At 38.6% G+C, this 21,501-nt stretch overlaps 1 protein-coding gene across 1 annotated transcript in view; it reads right to left on the minus strand.

The window, feature by feature from the left end:
• Nucleotides 1-6,666: 6,666 nt before the first annotated feature.
• Nucleotides 6,667-21,501, minus strand: part of LOC105839903 (dynein assembly factor 5, axonemal) — a 169,135-nt gene continuing 154,300 nt past the window's right edge. Inside the window, exon 6 of the mRNA XM_036290987.1 lies at nucleotides 6,667-6,917. Within this exon, the coding sequence (XP_036146880.1) occupies nucleotides 6,775-6,917 (143 nt within the window). The 3' untranslated portion in view covers nucleotides 6,667-6,774. The remainder of the gene's footprint in view (nucleotides 6,918-21,501) is intronic.

A 21,501-nucleotide genomic window follows, 5' to 3' on the forward strand; every position in this document is an offset into this window, starting at 1 on the left:
TCTTGTTAATTTTTGTGTTGAATTTTTAATATATCCAAATTAATTTAACATAATGTCGTTGTTTTTTAAATGTTTTGTATTAAATTAATAGTCAATATTTCTTTGCGTTAAAATAAGATAATTTATGGATGACTAAACAAATAACGTAGATTTAATGTCATTAATAAGCATATAATTATCAGATTAATGAATAAAATATATGCACCAACATATTATAAATTTTTATTTTACTGAAGAAATATGTTTCCACACTGTGTTTCCCAATTGTGTCAAAGTGTTACATTTTTTGTGTTAATTTTTTACATAATATCTATGTTTCTTTCTAATATATTCATCTTGTGTAACCTTAACACAAAAATTTGAGTGGACCGTTCAGACATGCTGTATATATTAAATTTTATACAAATTTTCCAACTGTGCAAGAAATATTTATAGATTGTTAAGTAACAGTAACAATTTAGAACGTTTGCTATTATTACTTCCGGAACAACCTGTAAATATTTCTTACACTTTGATATTCGACTGTTAAAATTAAAATGGAGCACTATAGATGCACAAGGGATGCAAATGGCTAGGCATTTCTGTTCCCGTGTATACTGTTCCCGTGTATATAAAGAAGAAATAGCAAATTTAAATGTATTATATATCTTTTTTTTTCTTTGTTTTAAATACAGTAGTGGAGAGTCGATAAATAAGGAGGAAGTGACAAACCCCCAAGTCGCTACACACTTTTTGATATGTAAACCGACCGTGCAACCTCCTCGTGGTACATCTTGTTGGGTAGCGCAAAATGCCGGCGGTATAATATATCTTTAAAGTTAAAAGTACCATGTGGCAATATAGTATTTTTGAAGAATTGTTTACGATATTCTGTTCTAATATATTTTATATTATTTATGTATTTTATTATGTAATAGTAAAATATAATATAATAAGAAATTATTATTATGAATACAATGTTGAATATTATATTATATGTCGTAAATTTGTTTAATGTAATGTATAAATATAAGAAATTAAAATATATAATTAAAATATATTTTCCATTTTGTAATCTTTTTATTTTTACCTGTAAATATGAGTAATTTCAATGGCTATCTTGCTCAGATCTTGAAAATGCCTCAGAAAATGGCAGATCTTGCTCAGTTTTTGCCACCAATTTGTCACCAAATAGCGCTACGCAGACCTTGCTCGATTTTTGGCGTTAATTTGCTTTCAAGCAGTGCCGCGTCGACCTTGCTTGGTTTTTGGCGTGAATTTGCTGTCAAACAGTGCCGCGCAGACTTTGCTCGGTTTTTGGCGTCAATTTGCTGTCAGGCTATGTACACAAACTTTGCTGGTAAAACACGAACCTTTTGCAGACACAGATGGCTATTGATTTGTTACAAAATTTTGATCGATTTTGGTGCCAATTTGGCGACAATTTGGTACCAAATTGTTATCTGGGATATTTTTTCTTACTAACTCCAATCAAACCTTATCACTAATAAAAATTAAACTCCCAATTTTATTAACAGGACTATAAATTCATAAATACATAATATTTATAAATCACATCGAACCTAAAAACTTCCTACCATAATAATTTAATAAATACCCCCCCACTTACCCATTATTATTAAGCTAAAAATAACTCTAAATTTACATATCAATAATACTAACAACTTTAATCTTAATGTTCGAGATCTTGGTTTGCTTAATAAGGCTCGCTTTCTTACCGCTGCAAATAGAATTCTAAGGTTATATATTTCTACTTCCAGACCGACTTCTAATCTACGAGATATTGTGAAGTATATGCAGTTTATGTTCTAATGTGTTTTTTAATTAAGATGAACAATTCGATTGCACATAGATCTAGACACATTTTCGAGATCATTCGGCGATCAAGGTATCTGCTGATCAAATACCGATCAGTGGTCGACGCTTCAATAACAAGCAATGTTTTCTTTGCACTGCCAGAGAACATGTTGCTCAGCATGAAGACAGACCAAAGATCAGATATTCGCAGAGATGCGTTACGTAAAATACTTCGAGCACGAGAGAATGTACAACACAATAACAGTGGCACAGTGCGATACAGCATTCTTCCTTTTCTAAATTTTAAAGCGATGGATTATGTTGAAATGATTGGGATGGACTAGATGTATTAATAACAGAACCTCCAGTTTTGAGAGCTATAAGCAATAAAGAGCTTATAACAAAACTGTCTGACAAGAATGTCCAACATTGGGACTTTTGCGAATTTTCCTGTCATACAATAGCAGTTAAACGGATTGTAAAGCTTGTCACAGAGGCATCGGCCAAAGTATGTGACAAGGACTCTCGAGATCGGTTCATTTCATCAAGATCAACTTTATTGTCGAGAAAGGCTTTGCCACATTTTGAAACAAAGGCAGACTGTGTAAGTGCAACGAATAACACTGAATAATCAAACCAAGCCGTAGACATGGTTGGGTGGTTGGGTAGAGCATGAGAGGAACTCGAAGTGTAGCCACCTCCACGTAGTGGGTTCTGGATCATTGTGATTGTTCAAATAAGCGAGGAGCTGCACATGTGTCAACATTTTTTATATTTTGCCCGTTTCTTTTTTCTCTAATCCCGCGCTCCACAAGAGATTTAATTCGGATTACAAGTACAAAATAATGACTATATCGTATTACAATCCTCGGAACACAACAGTAATGATAAACAAGACAATCTTGTTATAACGCACATTTCGGTTAAAATATTAAAACTTTAATCTCAGGTTCAGAACAGAAGATATTATCCGATCGGACTGAACTTTTGCAGAGGTATTACTGACATAAGTGGGCAAGTTTTTCGCACTATTACAAATTGATCAGAAAATATTGTGCGCATCAGGGACTTACTCGTTTCGATCTGTGTCCGATTGCAACCAGGGTGTATCCGTTTCAATCTGTGTCCGTCTCATTCAGCCTGTTGTGTGCAGCCATTTTGATCCGTGCACATCTTAGACTCACGTGCGCTATCGGGATGTGCGTTATCGGAATGTGCGCTATTGGGATGTGCGCTGTCGGGATCTGCGCTATCGAGATGTGCGCTATCGGGATGATATGCGCTATCCGGACAATGCGGTTTTTACTTTGTGCGCTATTGCACTAATATGCCTTTTTTACTGTGCGATATTGAGATGTGTGCTATCGGGAATTTACTAAATCTTTATGTGTGCTATTGGGATGTGCATTATCGCACCATGCGTTAATGGCACTCTCTCCGCTTTCACCTTGTACCGCGCAGCATCTGTTGTAAAGAGCAAAATTACGTCTTTATCAAAGTTTTGGCCTAGGATCTTGATAGAATCGTCGAAAAGCCGTACAATTGTCCTCTGATTTGCTTTATCTAGGACTGTATTTAACAAGTATTTTTGTTAGAAGATTAACTCTTCTGAATCCAAAATGCCAATAATGACATTTGCTATTGTTGTGTGCAATATTTTCCGTGGCCATTCCAAACGTGGCCATTTAGAACGTAGCTGTTTCGAACGTGACCATTTCAAACGTGGTCAAATTTACGCGTGGCCATTTCGGACGCTCCCGTGTATTTGTAATTAACAGTTTATTCTTTTCTTTGTTTACAGTAATACGGAATTCGATTAGGTCGCGACCCTGCAAAGCAGAGTGTCGCGTTTGAGATTTACAGTCCACGACCTCGCAAAGCAGAGTGTCGTGGTTGCGCTTTACACTAATCCGTCTGATCCATTTTTTGTCGGTCCACGACTTCGCAAGGCAGAGTGTCTTGGTAACGTTTTCGACTGATCCCTCGCTTTCTTTTAGCGGTTTATATACTAATTATCTGATCGAGGAGTGGGCGGATTACGCCAATGCGTAATTCGGTCAGTAGTACGAAACTCTGCTTAGGCAGTGTACTCGATGCTGATGTAGCTGACCGATTTACGTCATTGCGCTACTGACATCTTTTATCTGTGAGTGTGTCGCTCACAACACTACATATTTGTCAGTTGCGTCCGTTGTTTCGATGATTGACACCCACAAAAATGATTTTTGACGTGGCTTTTAACGTTGTCGATAGTCTCTTTGTAATGATCTTTTATGCTATTTGTGCGAAGAGTAATCTCTGATGGCATTTTATGTTGCCCGCGCGTGTACTTTTCTAAAAAAGATTTAAAATTCTGATTTTGAATTTTATATAATGGTATATCCACGGAAATAAGATTACGACACAAATCTTCTGCGAGTTGCATGTTTTTCTCCTTCATTTTCGAAGATTCTCCAAAGAATCGATGCGTATTATTTGTTTCATTTTTCATTCAACAAGCTCAATATGTTTTTTACTTGCCAAGTGTTGTTTTATGTAAAATGTCTTCTCAGCTGATACAGATTTATTGCATACTTTGCAGAAAAGAACCGCGCCATCGGTCTGAAACGATGAATGTTGAGGCACATATTGGGCCAACTTGTTTGATATTGATATCTTTGCTTTTGGCATAATCTATAAACAATTTGAAAATTGAATACGTTTATAATTTTAATTGAATTTTCTGTTTATTCATATATTTTGTAAACTTACCTTTTCTATTTATGCATAAATACCAAAACAATATTTATTTAGAAGTAAATTAGTATTTTATATATAAATTTTTAATAAGCATCTGTAAAGCGTAGCTTGTAGTCTTCTTCGCTTCACGCGTCGAGTATTTCTATTTTTTACGATACAGACCAGCAGCTGAACGCCAAAACGATTGAAAAAGAAAGATGCTCGCGCGCATCTTTTTCCTGGACCGTATTCCGTAGCTATCGGTAAATACCAACAGCTATCGATATCGTTAACTGTGTTGGTAGCTTTTTTACCATATAGAAAATTAACGATACTGATAGTTGTCGGTAAGTGGTTATGGAATACGGCCTCAGTATGCATGTCTTCTTCACTCGACTTTTAAGTAATTTTCGTCTTCATTCTGACACCACTGGGCACTGCGCACCAATGCGTCGCGGCATTCGTTCATTATTTATATCTAATCAATTTCTTTTTTTAAAATATAAAATATACTGCAGCATATTTTTGATTGAGAAAAATTTATTTATTTATCCTATTTATTTATAATAGGAAAAATTTATCGTAAACCTAAATCAGAAAACAATGTGAAATGTAAAAATGGGTAAAACGTGTAAATATTGTGCATGTGTGGATAAAATATGCAAACATATGTTGTAATATATACAGTTCAAAATGCATAATTTCTTATAAAATAAATTTATATCCAGTTAATTTCTTTATTAGTCAAATAAAAAAATGCTCTAGCATTATATGGTTGCTCTATTCATTATATACATATATCCAAAAAACTTTTTTTTGAATTGCATACTAATAAAGCAACTCGGGGAGAGGATGGCAGGTATGATGCACAGCGATTCAATACATCTGTGTCTTATTTAATATAACTTTATTGTTATTTACGACTTAATTACAACGCTTTATCTCAGTGAGAAAGGATGGAAAGCGCGAGAAACGAAGAAGGGCACTGCCAACTGTAGAGTGGTTACATACGTACGCGTCATAAATCTTATAAGTATAGGCGCGAATTATAAACAAGTATCCTCAATACACACGAAAACTGTAACTAAGTAAGTTACAGTTACAGACGAAAAAAGGGAACAAAGTTGTGTTACTAAAACAATTCTAACTGTAACTGCGTTACTAATAACGAGTTATATCCTATATTGAATCCTTAACACACAACCCTGTAAATATTACAATTAAATAAACGATAAATAAACAATTTCTTTGTTATAATTACACGTAAATAAATGAACAATGTCGATTCTTTATATGTTTTATCATATTTTTTTATATGTAAATAACTATTTTATTTATAACTTTTAAATAATTACCGCCAACTTTTTTATATTGAAGATTACTTAAGACTTAAGACTTAAGAGTATGACTTTGTTAATATTTGTTCAAATTAAAGTTAATTTAAAGTGCCTCTAAGTAGATAATTACAAAAATAAAAAAATTGTTAATCTAAATAAACATTTTATTTGCAGTGAGAAGTAATGATCGAAATGACATCAAACCGATGTCGAATTCATGTCTTTTCGATGAAAAAGACATTAAATTTGACGTCAATTTGATGTCGTTTCGATGAGTACCAAATCAAACAAATCGAACAATTGTTTGTGTTACAATTAAATTGAATTAATTTTTTTATTAAGAAAAAGATTAAAACTGAAAAATTAATTTTGACATTTACAATAGTATTATTTTGTTAAATTTTAATATAACTTTTTAATTTTAGTACGATTAATTGTTACATTCATATGCATTCAAAATTTTGCTGTTTCGGATTCATGATAGAAATCCTACAATCTTTTTTCAATATAAAAAAGAAAGGTTTTTAAGGCAAAATGTGTATAGCAATTTATAGTTTCGAGAACATTTCTTATAAAAATGTAATACCAAACAGTATTGAATTGATCAGTAATTAATATTTGTTTTAAGTATTAAAAGCACTATTAGTACTTTTGATACTCAAGTAATATAATTACTAACCAATTTAACGGTATCCAGTATTACATTTTTATAAGGAATTGAATTCAGATATTTTCGAAAATTTATACATAGTTCAAACAAAAACAAACATCTAAAAACTTTACATTTATATGTATATTCAATAGTTCCCTTTTTTATAAAAAAATCATGAAATTTAGAAAACTGTTTTCTAAAGATTACAATTCTTTCAAAACGCATGCAATATTTTATTGGATTACAAAAGTGTTTACTTGTTAAAAAGATTTAAAAAATTTCCTGTTTGAACATATTCTGGCAATATTCCAAAATTGCGTCTATTGCTGCTTTGTTCCTGAAATTCGGTCGACAGTTATGCAACTTTTGATGCAGTAGCTCAGGATAGATCTTCGCAGTGCGCTTTAATGCATCTAGAAAAAAAATTTTAATTGCATGAAACTGTATAAATTATATTAAACTGTATAACCGCGTATTAAGAATCAGATTGTATAATGGACTCACTTCTAACATATTAATATTATAACTTTGTATAATATCAATATAATAAGATAATTTCATTAACCCTCGGAGAACACACCTATTTTTTTGATCACGAAGAACATTGTGGATCAATTTGACCCTACACACAATTTGATCGTCCACCATTTTAAATTGACGAGTGCGATCAGCTTGAAAAAATTTCCAGATGTACTTGAAACATTGTTAAATCAATTGATATAAATAAAAAGTACTGTTGAAATTATTTACATATTTTAAAAAATTCAGGAAAAAAATATTTTTTTTAAAAAAACGTAATTTACGAAAAAATTGTATTTTTTAATTTTTTAAATATTTCTGGCTAAAAATTTACGTGTGTATTCTTGAAATGTACTAGAATTAAGAAAAAATTGTACTTTAGTGTACCTTAAAAAAAAGATATTTATTTTGTTAGGTAATGAAAGTGATTTTTAAGGTAAAAAAATCAAACATTTTTGTGAAAAAATTTTAGAAAAATTTATTTGTTATTACATATATGTGAATACTTTATTATTTAAATGACTTGTGGTAAAAGTTAACTTATTTATTGTCGGCGACGGCTTCACTATAATATGAATACGACGTGTCAGTGTTTGACTGTACTGACACATTATTTACCTCAGAAGAACTGTTGCCATCGAAATATTCTTGCTCGACACGTACTAAGGCATTCTGGCCGTAAACTATATGCCATCGTGCTCACTATTGAAAAACCGACGCTTAGTACACAACAGGGTCAGAATGACCCTGCACCGACTTCGAATAATGCCCTACACCTATTAGGTGTTGCGCTGTACAAAAGGAGCATCTTAACATATAGTTAGTACCCCAAACTACAGGTAGAAGGCCTTAGGCCCGCCAATTTTCAAAATTTTTTCAAGATATTTACGATCAAATTCGAGGTAAGGGTCAAATTGACCCTATGTGTTCTCCGAGGGTTAAAGTCTTTGTTTTACTTATTTCTGTATTTGTTTAATTTATTGTGCATAAAAATTAATGTCATATTTGCGAAATTGCGAATTACCTAATTAACTGAATTGCTGATTTTGTTAAATAAAGTGCATCAGAAGTTGAAGAGTAATAATTCTCATATCACAAGTGTATTCAAAGCATGCCAATCAATAAAGAAATTTTATAATAAATTTAAAAAAGTAATTCTTTTTTTCTCAGCCCATTCTTATTCATTCCTAGATGTAGACTTCTTTCAAATTCCTCCATATCTGTTGTCATATGTAGTCAGTTTCTCCTCCTAATGTCGTCTGCCCATCTTCTCTGTGCCCCCCTCACCTATACTTCTCTTCATTTCCCTCGGTTTCCATTGGATAATTTTTTTGGTCATCTCTCGTTATCCTGTCTTGACGCTCTAAGACTAATTCCCAATTAATTGTTTTCTCCGTAGCCGTTGCGTTTTCCTTCGTTAGCGCAGTGGTTGCTAGACTATGAGTAGTATACTGGAAGCTATGGGGCGTCAAAACAAACCCCCACTCTTCGACCTCACAGCGGGGAGTGTTTGGCGCTCAGAGGGTGTCTAGCAGTGGTGAGAGGTGTGGTAGGGATACCTAGTGGAGGGGAGAGAAAGAATGGAGCGTTCTGATTGGTTGGCGGGTGGAAGAGGCGTGGTTCAATGGAACGTTTTGATTGGATACCCCATAGCTGCCACAGTGTTTGATTGGATATCCCATACATACCTGGCATTTTGAAGAGAGCGTGGGTGGGGGCGTGGTTTAATGAAGCGTTTTTATTAGCTGGTCTTATGTATACTATTATTATATTTTGTATAGAGAGAGCCGAGTATTTTGGGCCTAGTGTCCCCGACAAAATGGCGGAACTTGGATTCGCGTTGTCTTGCTCAGTGAGGGGTGCGGTCCGGACAGGTGTGCGATATTGTGATGAGATGAATGAGACACAATACTCATATAGCACAGAAACCGTTCAGAGATATTTCAGATAAGTTTCAAGTGAAAAGTGAAACATTTCAAAAACGTTTTTAAATGTTTCTGAGACAGCTCTGAGGCAGCTGTGAGATAGCAAAATGTCCACGATGCTTGCACTTGAAATATTTCTGAAAGTGTACTGAAAGGTATCTGAAATATATCTGCAACCTTTCTGAAAACATTCAGAAATGTTTCAAGTGCAAGCATCGCGGACATTTTGCTATCTCAGAACTGTCTCAGAGCTGTCTCAGAAATATTTTGAAACGTTTCAAAAATGGTTCACTTTTCACTTGAAACATTTCTGAAATATCTCTGAAAGGTTTCTGTGTTATATGGGTGCACTACACGCAGAAAAAGAATTCGTTACCAAAGCTAAAATTTTTAGCCATGACAGATGTGTCTTTAAGACACAATAATAAATATCACGTAGGCCCCGAGAGTTCACTACGATAGCATTGGTTGATCCGTTTTTTGTCACCGTAGTCTGCTTTATGTAGCTTTTGGAGTGTGAATTGCATTACGAGAAAGATGCCGCGTTTGTCACCTAGTGACGGTCCGCAAACTATATATGTGCTGGATTATTTCATAAGAAAGTTTTCAAAGATAACTCAACTGAAAGTTTTCAAGATAGCGTGTAAAAAATGTCAAAAATAACTTAACTGAAAAATTTATTAAATTATTTTATGTAAAACTTTTAGAAATGACTTTCTTGAAAGTTTTCAAAATCTATGTTGTCACGTTCTGATTTTTATGTTTGTTTTGGGTCAATACATTTAAGTAATTTACCCGGGAATGGACAAGTTTGTGAGAAATATTAATCTTCGCCGAAAAGATAGCGAATTTTACAAGTTTGATAACGAAAATCTTTTTTCTTTATATTTTTAAAATGAGGAAAGTTAATTTCAAAATCAATCCTGATGAGTTTATATTTGTTTTGTTCTTTTAGCTTTTGGGAAGGTTGAATTAAGAGTTTATCTAATTCATAAATAAATTTCAGAGGATCGCGATTAAAGATTATCGCTTGATTAATTTGATATCTTAGTCTTTTAATTTTTACGCGCCTACCACCCTTTTGGGGCATTTAATATTTAGAGTTAGATTAAAGTTAATAATACTCAGTTGCCACACCTGAGAAAGAGTCAGAATTCAGGTCTGTTGCCACACAAATGTCAGCGACAGGGCCCGAAAGATCTGTCTCAATGCTCTCGACAGCGACAGAGTTTGAATTCGATCTGTTGCCACTCAAAGGCAGCGACAGAGTTTTAATTTAATTTGTTGCCACTCAAAGGCAGCGACAGAGTTTGAAAGGGAAACTAAAATGATCTTGAAAGAGAAATCAACTTAATTACCTTTTATTCCAAAAATCTGACTTCGAAACAACAAACCGAACTGAGGGTGAATTCTAAGATAGGTCCGCTAAGGACTTTGATTTAAGATCGCTCAAGTTAAGGGTCACGACAACCCCAGACTAACTGAATAACTGTCGGACTAACCCGAGTAAAGTATCGCAATTGACAATAGACTGTTTGAAGCACGACTTCCGAAGACGAAGACTTAAGACTAAAACTGAAGAAGACTTAGACTTATACAAGACTGACGCTGAGCATTTGGCTCATTTATTTATACTTAATTTCCCTCTACTTAAGCCGTATATTTTTCTCCTACGCAAACTTATTTTCTTGTGGAGGAGGAAGGTTTAGTCTCAGGATGTAACCCTATGCTCGATCGATTTTGATTCCGATATCGACCTGCACCTGATAATACCAGCAACCGAATAAGAAATCAATGCTCATGCATTCCATTATTTAGATTTAGTTTTAAAGTAATTATTACAATTTAAGTTTAAATGTTCCCGCGTACGTTACAATGTCATATGAAAGATTTCGGAAATAACTCAATTGAAAAGTCTGTAAAAATATGTCAAATGAAATGTTTTAGATAACTCAACTAAAAGTTTCAAATTTATTGCATGTGAAAGATTTCAGAAAAAACTCTTTTGAAAGTTTGTTAAATTGTTTCATGTGAAAGGTTTCAGAAATAATTAAACGGAAAGGTCTGTAAAAATATTAGGTTGTACGATAATGAGTTGCCGGTTTTTTGCATATTTTCAACGCTTTATTTAATATAGGTAGAATTAACATAATTAGGTCAAATATGTGCCGTTTTGTTTGATAATTTGTTGCCATTTTAACGGTAATTTCATAATACCGCTCTTATAGAACTCTTCGTCCTTATTGGCAAAAAACTCAGCTAAGTGATTTTCACAGTCCTCTTTTGAGTTGAATTTTATACCACCAAGGGAATTTTGAAGTGACAAGAAGAGATGGTAATCTGATGGAGCAATGTCAGGACTATAAGGCGGGTGCATTAGGATGTCTCAACCAAGCTCCCGTAGCTTCTGGCGCGTCATCAAAGATGTGTGTGGCCGCGCGTTGTCTTGGTGAAAAACAACTCCCTTTCTATTGGCCATGTAACGAACCGTTTTCCCTGGACTAGTCGGGATTTCGGTGGGAAGGGTTCTGAGACAGCAGAGCAATTAAATGTGTTTTCTAACTACCTTCTATATTTTAATCAATTAATATTTACAAAGTATTTACATGCTATTTACATGAGCGGTGCGTATCGTCCAGAGATCAGCTGTTTCGATTGCGCGAGGTGTTTGGAGATGCTTGCGAGCGCGCGGTGTGTCGGCGGTAATGCCATGCGGCGTTCGCGTGCGCGTGACGGCGAGACGGGTGCGCGGCGCGGGTTTATTTTCTGCCGAGCTCGTAGGCTCTCGATTTCGCTGACGGGAAGCTAGCGCGGTACGCGACGTCGCGGATTGCTTCCCGGATTTGTATGGGCGGTTTGAAGAATTCTCTCCCAGGAGACGGTGCCGGTTCCGAGAATACTCGGATGAGACGGTGAACACGCCACCTCAGTGTCCAGACCGTGAGGGAGAGAAAAGAAGGGCCTAGCGGCCGAGAATTCTCGGTTGAGACGGAGAGCGCTCCACCTCGGCTTGCGAGCTCGGACAGGGAATGCAAGGTTTTTGTGAAGCGAAGCCAAGAACGCTCGCCGAAAGCGGAGAACTCTCGACTCTTGTATTCGCTTGCTTAGCAATACTTTTTCTCTGGCAATCGGTGGATCGGGTAGCGTCTTGCCAGTCGGATCAAAAAGAAGTGATTAAATCCTTCACCGAGACGGCTTTTATACCGACCTCGGTGGAGGGTCGGAGATCTCCGACGAATTTCGGCTCCCTCCGCACTCGGCATCCTGGTAAGATGCCGGTGCGGGAAGCATGGTCGATCGTTCGAGTTGTTCGTAGCTCGAACGGAAGAGTGATTGCCTTTATCGGGCCATTGCCCTTGTATCGGTCCGGCGGTTGGTCGGCCGGGCCGGTCGCAACCGTTGAGAGCCGCGGGGTTCCGTTACAGCCAATTCTGGCCGCTTCTGATCGATGGCTTCCTTTAAACAGATTAATTGTTGACAATAGAACTCCGAATTAAGTGTTTGGTCCGATGAGAGCAGCTCATAGTGGATAATTCCTTTGTAATCCCACCAAACACACAGCAAAACTTTTCTGGCCGTTAATCCGGATTAAGCCACCGTTTGAGCCGCGTCGCCTCTGGACGACCACTTTGCGCACAATATTGTCGTAGGTGACCCATTTTTCATCGCCAGTTACCATCCGTTTCAAAAACGGTTCATTTTGGTTGCGTTTGAACAATAATTCGCAAATTGAAATACGGTCGAATAAGTTTTTTTTTCGAAAACTCGTGTGGCACCCAAGTATCCAGCTTTTTTGAGAAACCAGCTGCTCTTAAATGCCTAGAAACGGTATCAGGACTTAACTTGAGCTCCTGCACAATAATTTGAATGGTTGCATTCCGGTCTTCATAGATCTTTGCGACGATTTTGCCGACATCAGTCGTTATTAGCCGTCCAACGGGCATAGGGTCTGTTGTGTCGTTTCGGCCAGCTCTAAAGCGCCGAAACCACTCCTCGGCAGTTCGAATTGATACGGTTCCGTCTCCTATAATATCATTAATTTGGCAATGCAATTTAGTTACGGTTTCGCCTTTCACAAAGAAAAACTTTAAAATGGCGCGAATTTCAGCATTTGTAAACTCCATGTTTATACTACTGAACTTGTGAACAAAAAGTCCAAATTAAACAAACGAAGCGTTATTTTATAAGTAATATCACTACCTTTCAAACGCCGTATCGGGTTGCCCGATGCGATTTCATTTGCGTTCGCCGCAACGCTTTAAACTCCATCTAATAGAAAAACCGGCAACTCATTATCGTACAACCTAATATTTCATACAAAAGGTTTCAGGAATAACTTGTACTGAAAGTTTTGACAAATTCTTTTCATACGGAAGGTTTCAGAAATATTTTTGTTGAAACATTTCAAATGACATATTACAGAATTCTTCCAGAATTGTTGGACATGAACTGTGAAAGGTTGAAACCTTTTTGAAAGCTTTCTGAAACAATCTGTGTTATATGGGTAGGGTCTAAGAAGCGTGGCAAGGGTGGTATTGTAGGAGTGTATTACAAAGGAGTGACTTTTTATGATCGAAAACATTTTGTAGGTTTTTGAGGAGAAATAGAGTGGGTGGTTAAGTGGACAGGTGTCGATGCAGGTCGATACAGGACAATGTAGGATGACACAGGCCTACTCCTCGGTTTAGAGTGGGGATGTCGTCGCGGATTGTAGTCGTGAAATTTATAGACTACAACGTATGAATACTGCTAATTATGAAAGGAGAACGAATTTATTAATTTAGCGGTGGTATGAATCGATAGGTGGGCTAAGAAAGCAGACGAAACGAAACTTGAAGATACAAAAAGATTTATTTTACGCAAGACCAATTATTAAAAAATACATTCGTAGGAGTGAATAAGCATTTTTTATTTGGTTAGCCTTAAGAGTATGCGACTGAACGCGTTGCCATACAGTACAAAATTTTGCGCAGAAGATTTTTTTAGTACATTGAAAATTTTTACAAAATAGGTAGCATTTGGCTAGACATCATGCTTATAATCCTAGGTATAACTTTAATAAATATCATGGAAAACACGCTTTATTTATGTTACAATGTAAAACGTTTTACAAAATAAGAGTTATCATTAAACGGTCCTGTCGGTTTAGAGTGGGAGTGTTGTGTCGCGCGATTCGCTGCCTATAAATTTATATATTCTCCTTGTTACATCACTTTTATAAAAAAAGACGAGGGGCAGAATTTGTAGTCTATTAGTTACCATCTTTAGAGCCCGATTTATGACGATCCGTGTGTAGTTGATGTCGCGTGATATTTTTCTTTTGTCATGTTAGTAAGGTTATCTAAAACTGTGTTAAAAGCAAAAGCGTTTAAGTTTCGTGGGAAAGGCATTCGTCGAAGTAGACCACCTGCGTGCCTTAAATTGATCTCTTTAGAAACGAAAATATACTATAAATATACTATAAAGTTTCCTTCTCGTGAATTGGCTTATTCAGTGGTATTTCAATAGATGCTAATGATATAATGTGTAATATCGAAATGAGATTTAGAGTTACCTATTCGCGATAGAAAGAACTTTTAGTCAATGCACAAGTGGTTTTGAAAGGACAAGCTAAAAATTTATGATTACCGAAATAGTATTTTAAAAACAATTCTTACGAATGATCCACGAACGACATTCATGAATAACCGAAAACCGAAATTTGCCGACCTATGGCACACGTGAGAAAAATTCACCGCCCTCTCTGTCTTCTAACGCACCATGGTAGATATTTTCAAAGTATAAATACTACGCGACGTCGCGATTTTGAAGTTAGTTCTGTGCATGTTTTCTCGAGTGTTCAATCGTCTGTGTGTGAATATCACGAGAAAAAATGTCGCTACGGGAAATTTAAAAAAAATTGTTTACTGTTAACGGATTTGTTAATAAAAATTTCAACAGCGTCGAATATTTGTTTGAGCTGTCGGACAACGACGTGAATAATTTAAGCTTATTCGCACGTTTCGTGACGTGCAATTCCTCCACGTTACTATGCATCCTAGACGATTACGGCTATTTCGCGGATAATCGTTTATTGATCCAGCTAGTGCGCAAAGAGTTATATTGTCGTGACAGTTTTTCCCTGATGCTGAGATTCGGCGGACAACGCGAGGAAGACGTAGGAAGGCACATAGAGACTTTGCGACGACACAGTGCCGAACTAGGTAAATATTATTAATTTTCAAATAAATAAAAAATTGTAATATTGGAATATAAAAACTTATTAAATTTAATGTTGTTTAACAGAAACTTCGCGACCCTGCCCGGTAGCCACTATATCGCCGTACGATCCGCAACGAGATCGAATACTGAGGCGGCGAGCACAAGAAACGTAAGAGAAAGCCATTGCACAGAATCTTCGAGAATAAAAAAGATATAATAGAAAAAGAGAGTGAATTTTCTATGCTATTTACAGAAGCTCAAACTTGTCATACGTATTGAATTTTCCCCAGGTAATGTGGTTACGCAAGCCTGCACGTTCCGAATTATACATTTGTGATCCAAACTGCTTTTACAAGGTGTTTTTTGAGGTTAGGAAATGCGAGCTAACTTTGCAATTCTGACCTTAAATTCGGATTCAGCGGGTCAAAATACATAAGGATTGACTAGTCCGGTCCGCCGGACCAACCACTTTTTTTGTGTGCCTGTGTGAGTGAGTCCCAGATGCGCACAGTAATAAACGGACACAGCAAGCTGAGTGAAACGGACACAGTAACAAACGGACATAGACCAAACGGACACAGTAATAAACGGACACAGTGCGAAACGGACACAGTAACAAACGGACACAGACCAAATGCGCACAGAGCGAAACGGACACAGTGCGAAACGGACACAGACCAAATGCGCACACTGCACATGCGCACGGACCAAATGCATACACGGAAAGTCGCAAACCCATGTGATGCAGTGAATGCTTTGCACGCACGCACACACACACACACACGGGGGGGTGCAAGGGGGGCCTTCGGCCTCCCTCCCGCACCCACCCCGTCCAAGTCGCTAACCTATGTGGACTTTACTCTGCTTGCAATGTACATGGATTGCATTTGGTCCGTGCGCACGTGCAGTGTGCGCATGTGCAGTATGCGCATTTGGTCCGTGTGCATTTGGTCCGTGCGCATTTGGTCTGTGTCCGTTTCGCACTGTGTCTGTTTCGCTCTGTGCGCATTTGGTCTGTGTCCGTTTGTTACTGTGTCCGTTTCGCACTGTGTCCGTTTCGCTCTGTGCGCATTTGGTCTGTGTCCGTTTGTTACTGTGTCCGTTTATTACTGTGCGCATCTGGGACGCTCCCGTGTTATTAGGGCAGGAATCTTCGCACCGTCTTAACATTATGTACTATGAGCATACGCGACATTATAATCCTATATTGAGTTTAAAAGCAGCGGCCGGCTCGCGTGGCAGATATTGCGTCGCGTGTAACGTGGGATACCGTCCCGATGTCGGTCATCGTTGCGCAAAGAAATGCCCGCGGTGTTACGCCACGTCCTTATGTGGGAATCTCACTACGTTAAATGTGTTAGGTGTAAACGAGGTTTTTTCGGTCGTTCCTGCTACGTTCGTCATTTCGAGGCTAAGTCGTATGATGGTAAATCACACGCGAGCGTCTGTGAATCGGTTAAAATTTGCGACGGTTGCGGACAATTTATAAAATCGAAATCGGAACATAAATGCGACATGGCATATTGTAAGACGCGCTGTTTGTTACAATCCTCGAATCATCTTTGTTACATGCGGCCTCGTCAATGGAAAACCGTAATCGAGAATCCCGGAGAAGGTACGAGCACGGCTAAAAAACAAACGGAAGAAGCGTCGCAGGAAGATACCGACGAATGTACGAACAGTTGCACTAAAGGTCGCATCGCGTTTGTATTTTACGATTTTGAAACGCGTCAAGACGAATCGCTGGAAGGTAACGAAAACACTTGCGTTCATGTACCGACGCTTTGCGTCGCACAGCAAATCTGCGAGGCATGTTCCGCGATAGAAGACGAGACACGGTATCAATGGTGCGGGATACGTGAGTTCGTGTTTTTCGATGATCTGGTAAAACAATTTGTCGATTTCGTAACGAAAACAACAAAATGTTTCAAAAGAATCATCTGCATCGCGCATAATGCGAAAGCGTTCGACGCTCAATTCATACTGAAGTATTTAGTAGAAAAATCGGGAATGATAGAAAATCCGGAGGTGATTTTAAATGGGACAAAAATTATCGCGATAACGCTCGGGCATGTTTAATTTATTGGTAGTATAAATTACATGCCCATGCGATTGGCCGATTTACCAAAGGCTTTCGGTTTGAAAGATACGGACGACAAAGCAATATTTCCACATTTATTTAATACGTTCGAAAATCAGTCGTATGTTGGACCGTTACCCAACCCTCAATATTATTGTCCCGAGCAAATGAAGCCCGAGGAACGCAAACAATTTTTATTATGGTACGTCGCGCACAGACTACGTTTTTTATTTCCAGCGTGAAATTGTTTGCTACTGTCGTAACGACGTCATCATTCTTAGACGCGCGTGCATGGCGTTTCGTAAGATTGTTTTAGAACGTGGTAACGTGTGTCCTTTCGAGGAATGCACAACTATCGCGTCCACGTGCATGGAAGTTTTCCACAAGAACTTTCTACGCAAGAACGAAATAGGGGTGATTCCGACGGGGGAATACAGGTACACGGACAAGCATTCGCGGAAAGCTCTGCAGTGGCTAGTGTGATGGAGCGTGAGCTTGGACATCCGATTATTCACTCGGGGCGAAGCCGCAAACGGCTCGTAGAAGGTGCGCGCGTTGATGATTATTACGAGTCGGAAATCGATGGTGAAACGTTACGTTACGTGCTGCAATTTCACGGTTGCTTCTGGCACGGGTGTCCGTCATGCTTTCGTATAAATCGCGATCGTGCGCTATCGACCGCGAATCCCGAAGATACCATCGACTCCCGTTACGAACGCACTCTTGCAAGGACGTGGCGACTTCAGAGTCTGGAGTATCGTGTGACGGAAAAATGGGAGTGTTCCTTCGACAGGGAGGTGCGGGAAAATCAGGAGATGCGTAATTTTTTTGAAAATCACGCGTTACTGAAACGATCACCTCTTAACCCTTGAGACGCTTTTTACGGAGGTCGCACGGAAAACATCGCGACTCACTACGAAGTTAAGGGTACGGAGAAAATACACTACGTAGACGTGTGCTCTTTGTACCCCTACATACTGAAAACCGGTTTTTTCCCGATCGGGCACCCTGATCTTTACATCGGTGAAGAATGCGCCGAATTAATCGGGACAGCGCCGAATTTTGATACGCTCGAGGGACTTATTCTCTGTAGGTTACTCCCGCCTCGCAATCTGTTTCACCCGGTGTTCCCGTATCACGTGAACGATAAGTTAATATTCGGGCTTTGCTGTAGTTGCTGCGAAATATTCTCGCCAACAGCGTGCACTCACGATTACCCGGTGATCGTAAATTCGAGAGTACCTGGATATTCTGTGAATTGCGTAAGGCTGTCGAGAAGGGCTATATCGTGAAAGAAGTGAGCGAGGTATGGCAGTATAAAGTCACGAGATACGATCACGGTAGTCGGCAGGGTAGGTTGTTTGCCGAATATATAAACACGTTTTTACAATTAAAACAAAAAGCAAGCGGGTAGCCGAGCGAATGCCAGGATGGCGCTGCTAAGGATCGATATCTGCGGGAATACGAGGAAATCGAGAGTATCGTTCTCAACAAAAATAATATCACTCGAAACCTGGACTTTGCTCGGTCGCAAAGCTCTGCTTGAATTCTTTCTGGGGCAAATTCGGTCAGCGAACTAATTTACCAAAGACCGAGATCGTATCAACGTTTCGCGACTTTGCTCACGAGTCCCGAGCACGACATAACCGGTATATTACCCGTCAACGACGAGGTAATGTACGTTTCGTGGCGAGTACGCGAGAAAGCAGTCGTATCCTCGGCAATAACCAACGTCGTGATCGCGGCGTACGCGGGGAGTATCCCGTTTGGACACGTAACGATTGGACACCGCACGATTGGACACCGCATTATTAGACACTGCACAATTGGACACCGCACGATTGGACACCGCACGATTGGATACCGCATTATTGGACACCGCACGATTGGACACCGCACGATTGGACACCGCATTATTGGACACCGCATTATTGGACACCGTACAATTGGACACACACACATTCACGTATGTATGCAGATTTCTAATACAGTTTACATGGGTTAGTGACTTGGACGGGGTGGGTGCGGGTGGGGGGGCCGAAGGCCCCCCTTGCATCCCCCCGTGTATGTGTGTGTGTGTGTGTGTGTGTGCGTGCGAGCATTTTCTGCACCACATGGGTTTGAAACTTTCCACGCAAAACGAGATGCTCCTAAAAATACGTATATAGACATTTAAAATTCAATTTTTTTTTCTGGCAAATCGAAGCTTTTTTCTGCCAGATGTTTTTAAGGTTAGATAATCTGTCATATGATATATAAATGTTATTCACTAGAAGACTGCGGTGTCCAATAATGCGGTGTCGAATCGTGCGGTGTCCAATCGTGCGGTGTCTAATCGAGCCGTGTCCTACCGTGCGTGTTGGGAGCGTCCCATTTGCCCACGTCAATATTGGTCACGGTCCCGATTGGCCACGTCAATATTGGCCACGTCAATATTGACCACGTCAATATTGACCACGTCAATATTGGCCACGTCATTATTGACCACGATCCCGATTGACCACGGGGTGAATTGGCCACGTCATTATTGGCCACGCGTCATTATTGACCACGTCAATATTGGCCACGTTAATATTGCCCACGTCAATAATAGCCACGTCAATATTGGCCACGCGTCATTATTGCCCACGTCATTATTGCCCACGCGTTATTATTACCCACGCGTCATTATTGGCCACCTCATTATTGGCCACGCGTCATTATTGGCCACGTCATTACTGTATGCGTGTGTTTTACTGCAATACCGATTCATGTATATACTTAAGCAATGGCGAACCAAACGAATACGAGCCTCGTACAGGAAATTTCTTGGGAGATATGACAAATGAGCTCGAGTGCTACGGTCGTGGTAGCTACATCGAGTCATTTGTGTCCGGCGGGCCTAAATTTTACGCATACGTCGCGGCATACGTACACCGGAAGGTGAGAAATATGTAAAGTAAAAGGTATTACGTTAAATTATAAAAATTCGTTACTTGTTAATTTTAATAGTATTAAAAAGCTAATAAGTCAAAGAGAAAACGGGGAGGAAGCAGAAGAAGCGGAAACCGCGAAGGTGGGATTAATAAATTTATATTTTAACGCGGTACGACGCACAAAATTTCACGATATTGTAACGCGCTGCGAAACAAAGACGTGCGCCCGACCCTGATAAAACGAAAATTTATCAACAAACGTTATTCCTTTCTGTACGGTTACGTAGAGTAACTTTTTCTCTTTTTTCGTTCTTTAGTTTTAAGCTAGCGAATTTTCCGCCGCACAACGTTACATATATGCATATATGCATATAAATAAATAAATAAAAATAAATAAAAATATATACTTATAAGAAAAGTATTGTAAAAATTATAAATGTTATTATAAAAATAAATAAAAGCTAAATATACCCGTGTGATATTTTTAAAACTTAAGATAATGTACCACGTATACGTATTTTTACTCGAGTGAGTGTGTAAGTGCGAGTATGTAAGCGCGAAAAATATACTTTGTCTTCTTAAAAATAAATATATTTAAAACTAAATTTTGTCATACATAATTTCTTCACCAATCGGCCCCTCCGATAATAGTCCTTTTTCCCGTCGTAAACTCTCGTTCAGTCTAGCGGCGCGAGGGGCAACGCGTATAGGCTCGATGGTCGGGTTGCTCCCCACTGTAACGGGCTAGCGTATCGTGTCGGATAAGCTTACACGCGGCGAGAATCAGCTGCTCGTCGGCTGCGGTGCTTTCGGGTCGGCTAGCATACGCGGGGGTACGCTGACGCAAGCGCTCCGCCGCCGCCCCGAGACGCCGAGATTATCTCTCTTTAAAAAAAAAATTGTGTATTTTCACGGAAAGAATTATTAACATTATTTCTCATGTTTCTTTTAAAAAGACGCGTAACAAAATGGATTCGCTCATTTCGCGTAATGGACGTGCGCTGGAAGCATCCTTGGACGTCGATCGTTTGCGGACCCACCGTATGTGGGAAAACGATTTTTGTAAAGATTTTTCTCCGATATTTGTCGCGCATGTCCTACATGCGTTTCGAGAGAATTTTATTTTATTACGCTGAGTGGCAAGAGGCCTATCGTCAGTTACAACACGACGTGTGCGTAAAAGAAGAGAACGAACTATACAACACTGTAGCGAGGAAGAAAAATATAATCGAATTTCGCGAGGGATTACCACGTTCGGAGGATTACTTGAACGATCCGTTTGTTCCGAAACTGGTGATAATCGACGATCTTATGCGAGAATCGTCGAGTGACGCGATCGTAGATCTTTTCACCAAAG

This window comes from Monomorium pharaonis, chromosome 8 (genome assembly GCF_013373865.1).
Source record: "Monomorium pharaonis isolate MP-MQ-018 chromosome 8, ASM1337386v2, whole genome shotgun sequence".
Taxonomy (NCBI): Eukaryota; Metazoa; Arthropoda; class Insecta; order Hymenoptera; family Formicidae; genus Monomorium; species Monomorium pharaonis.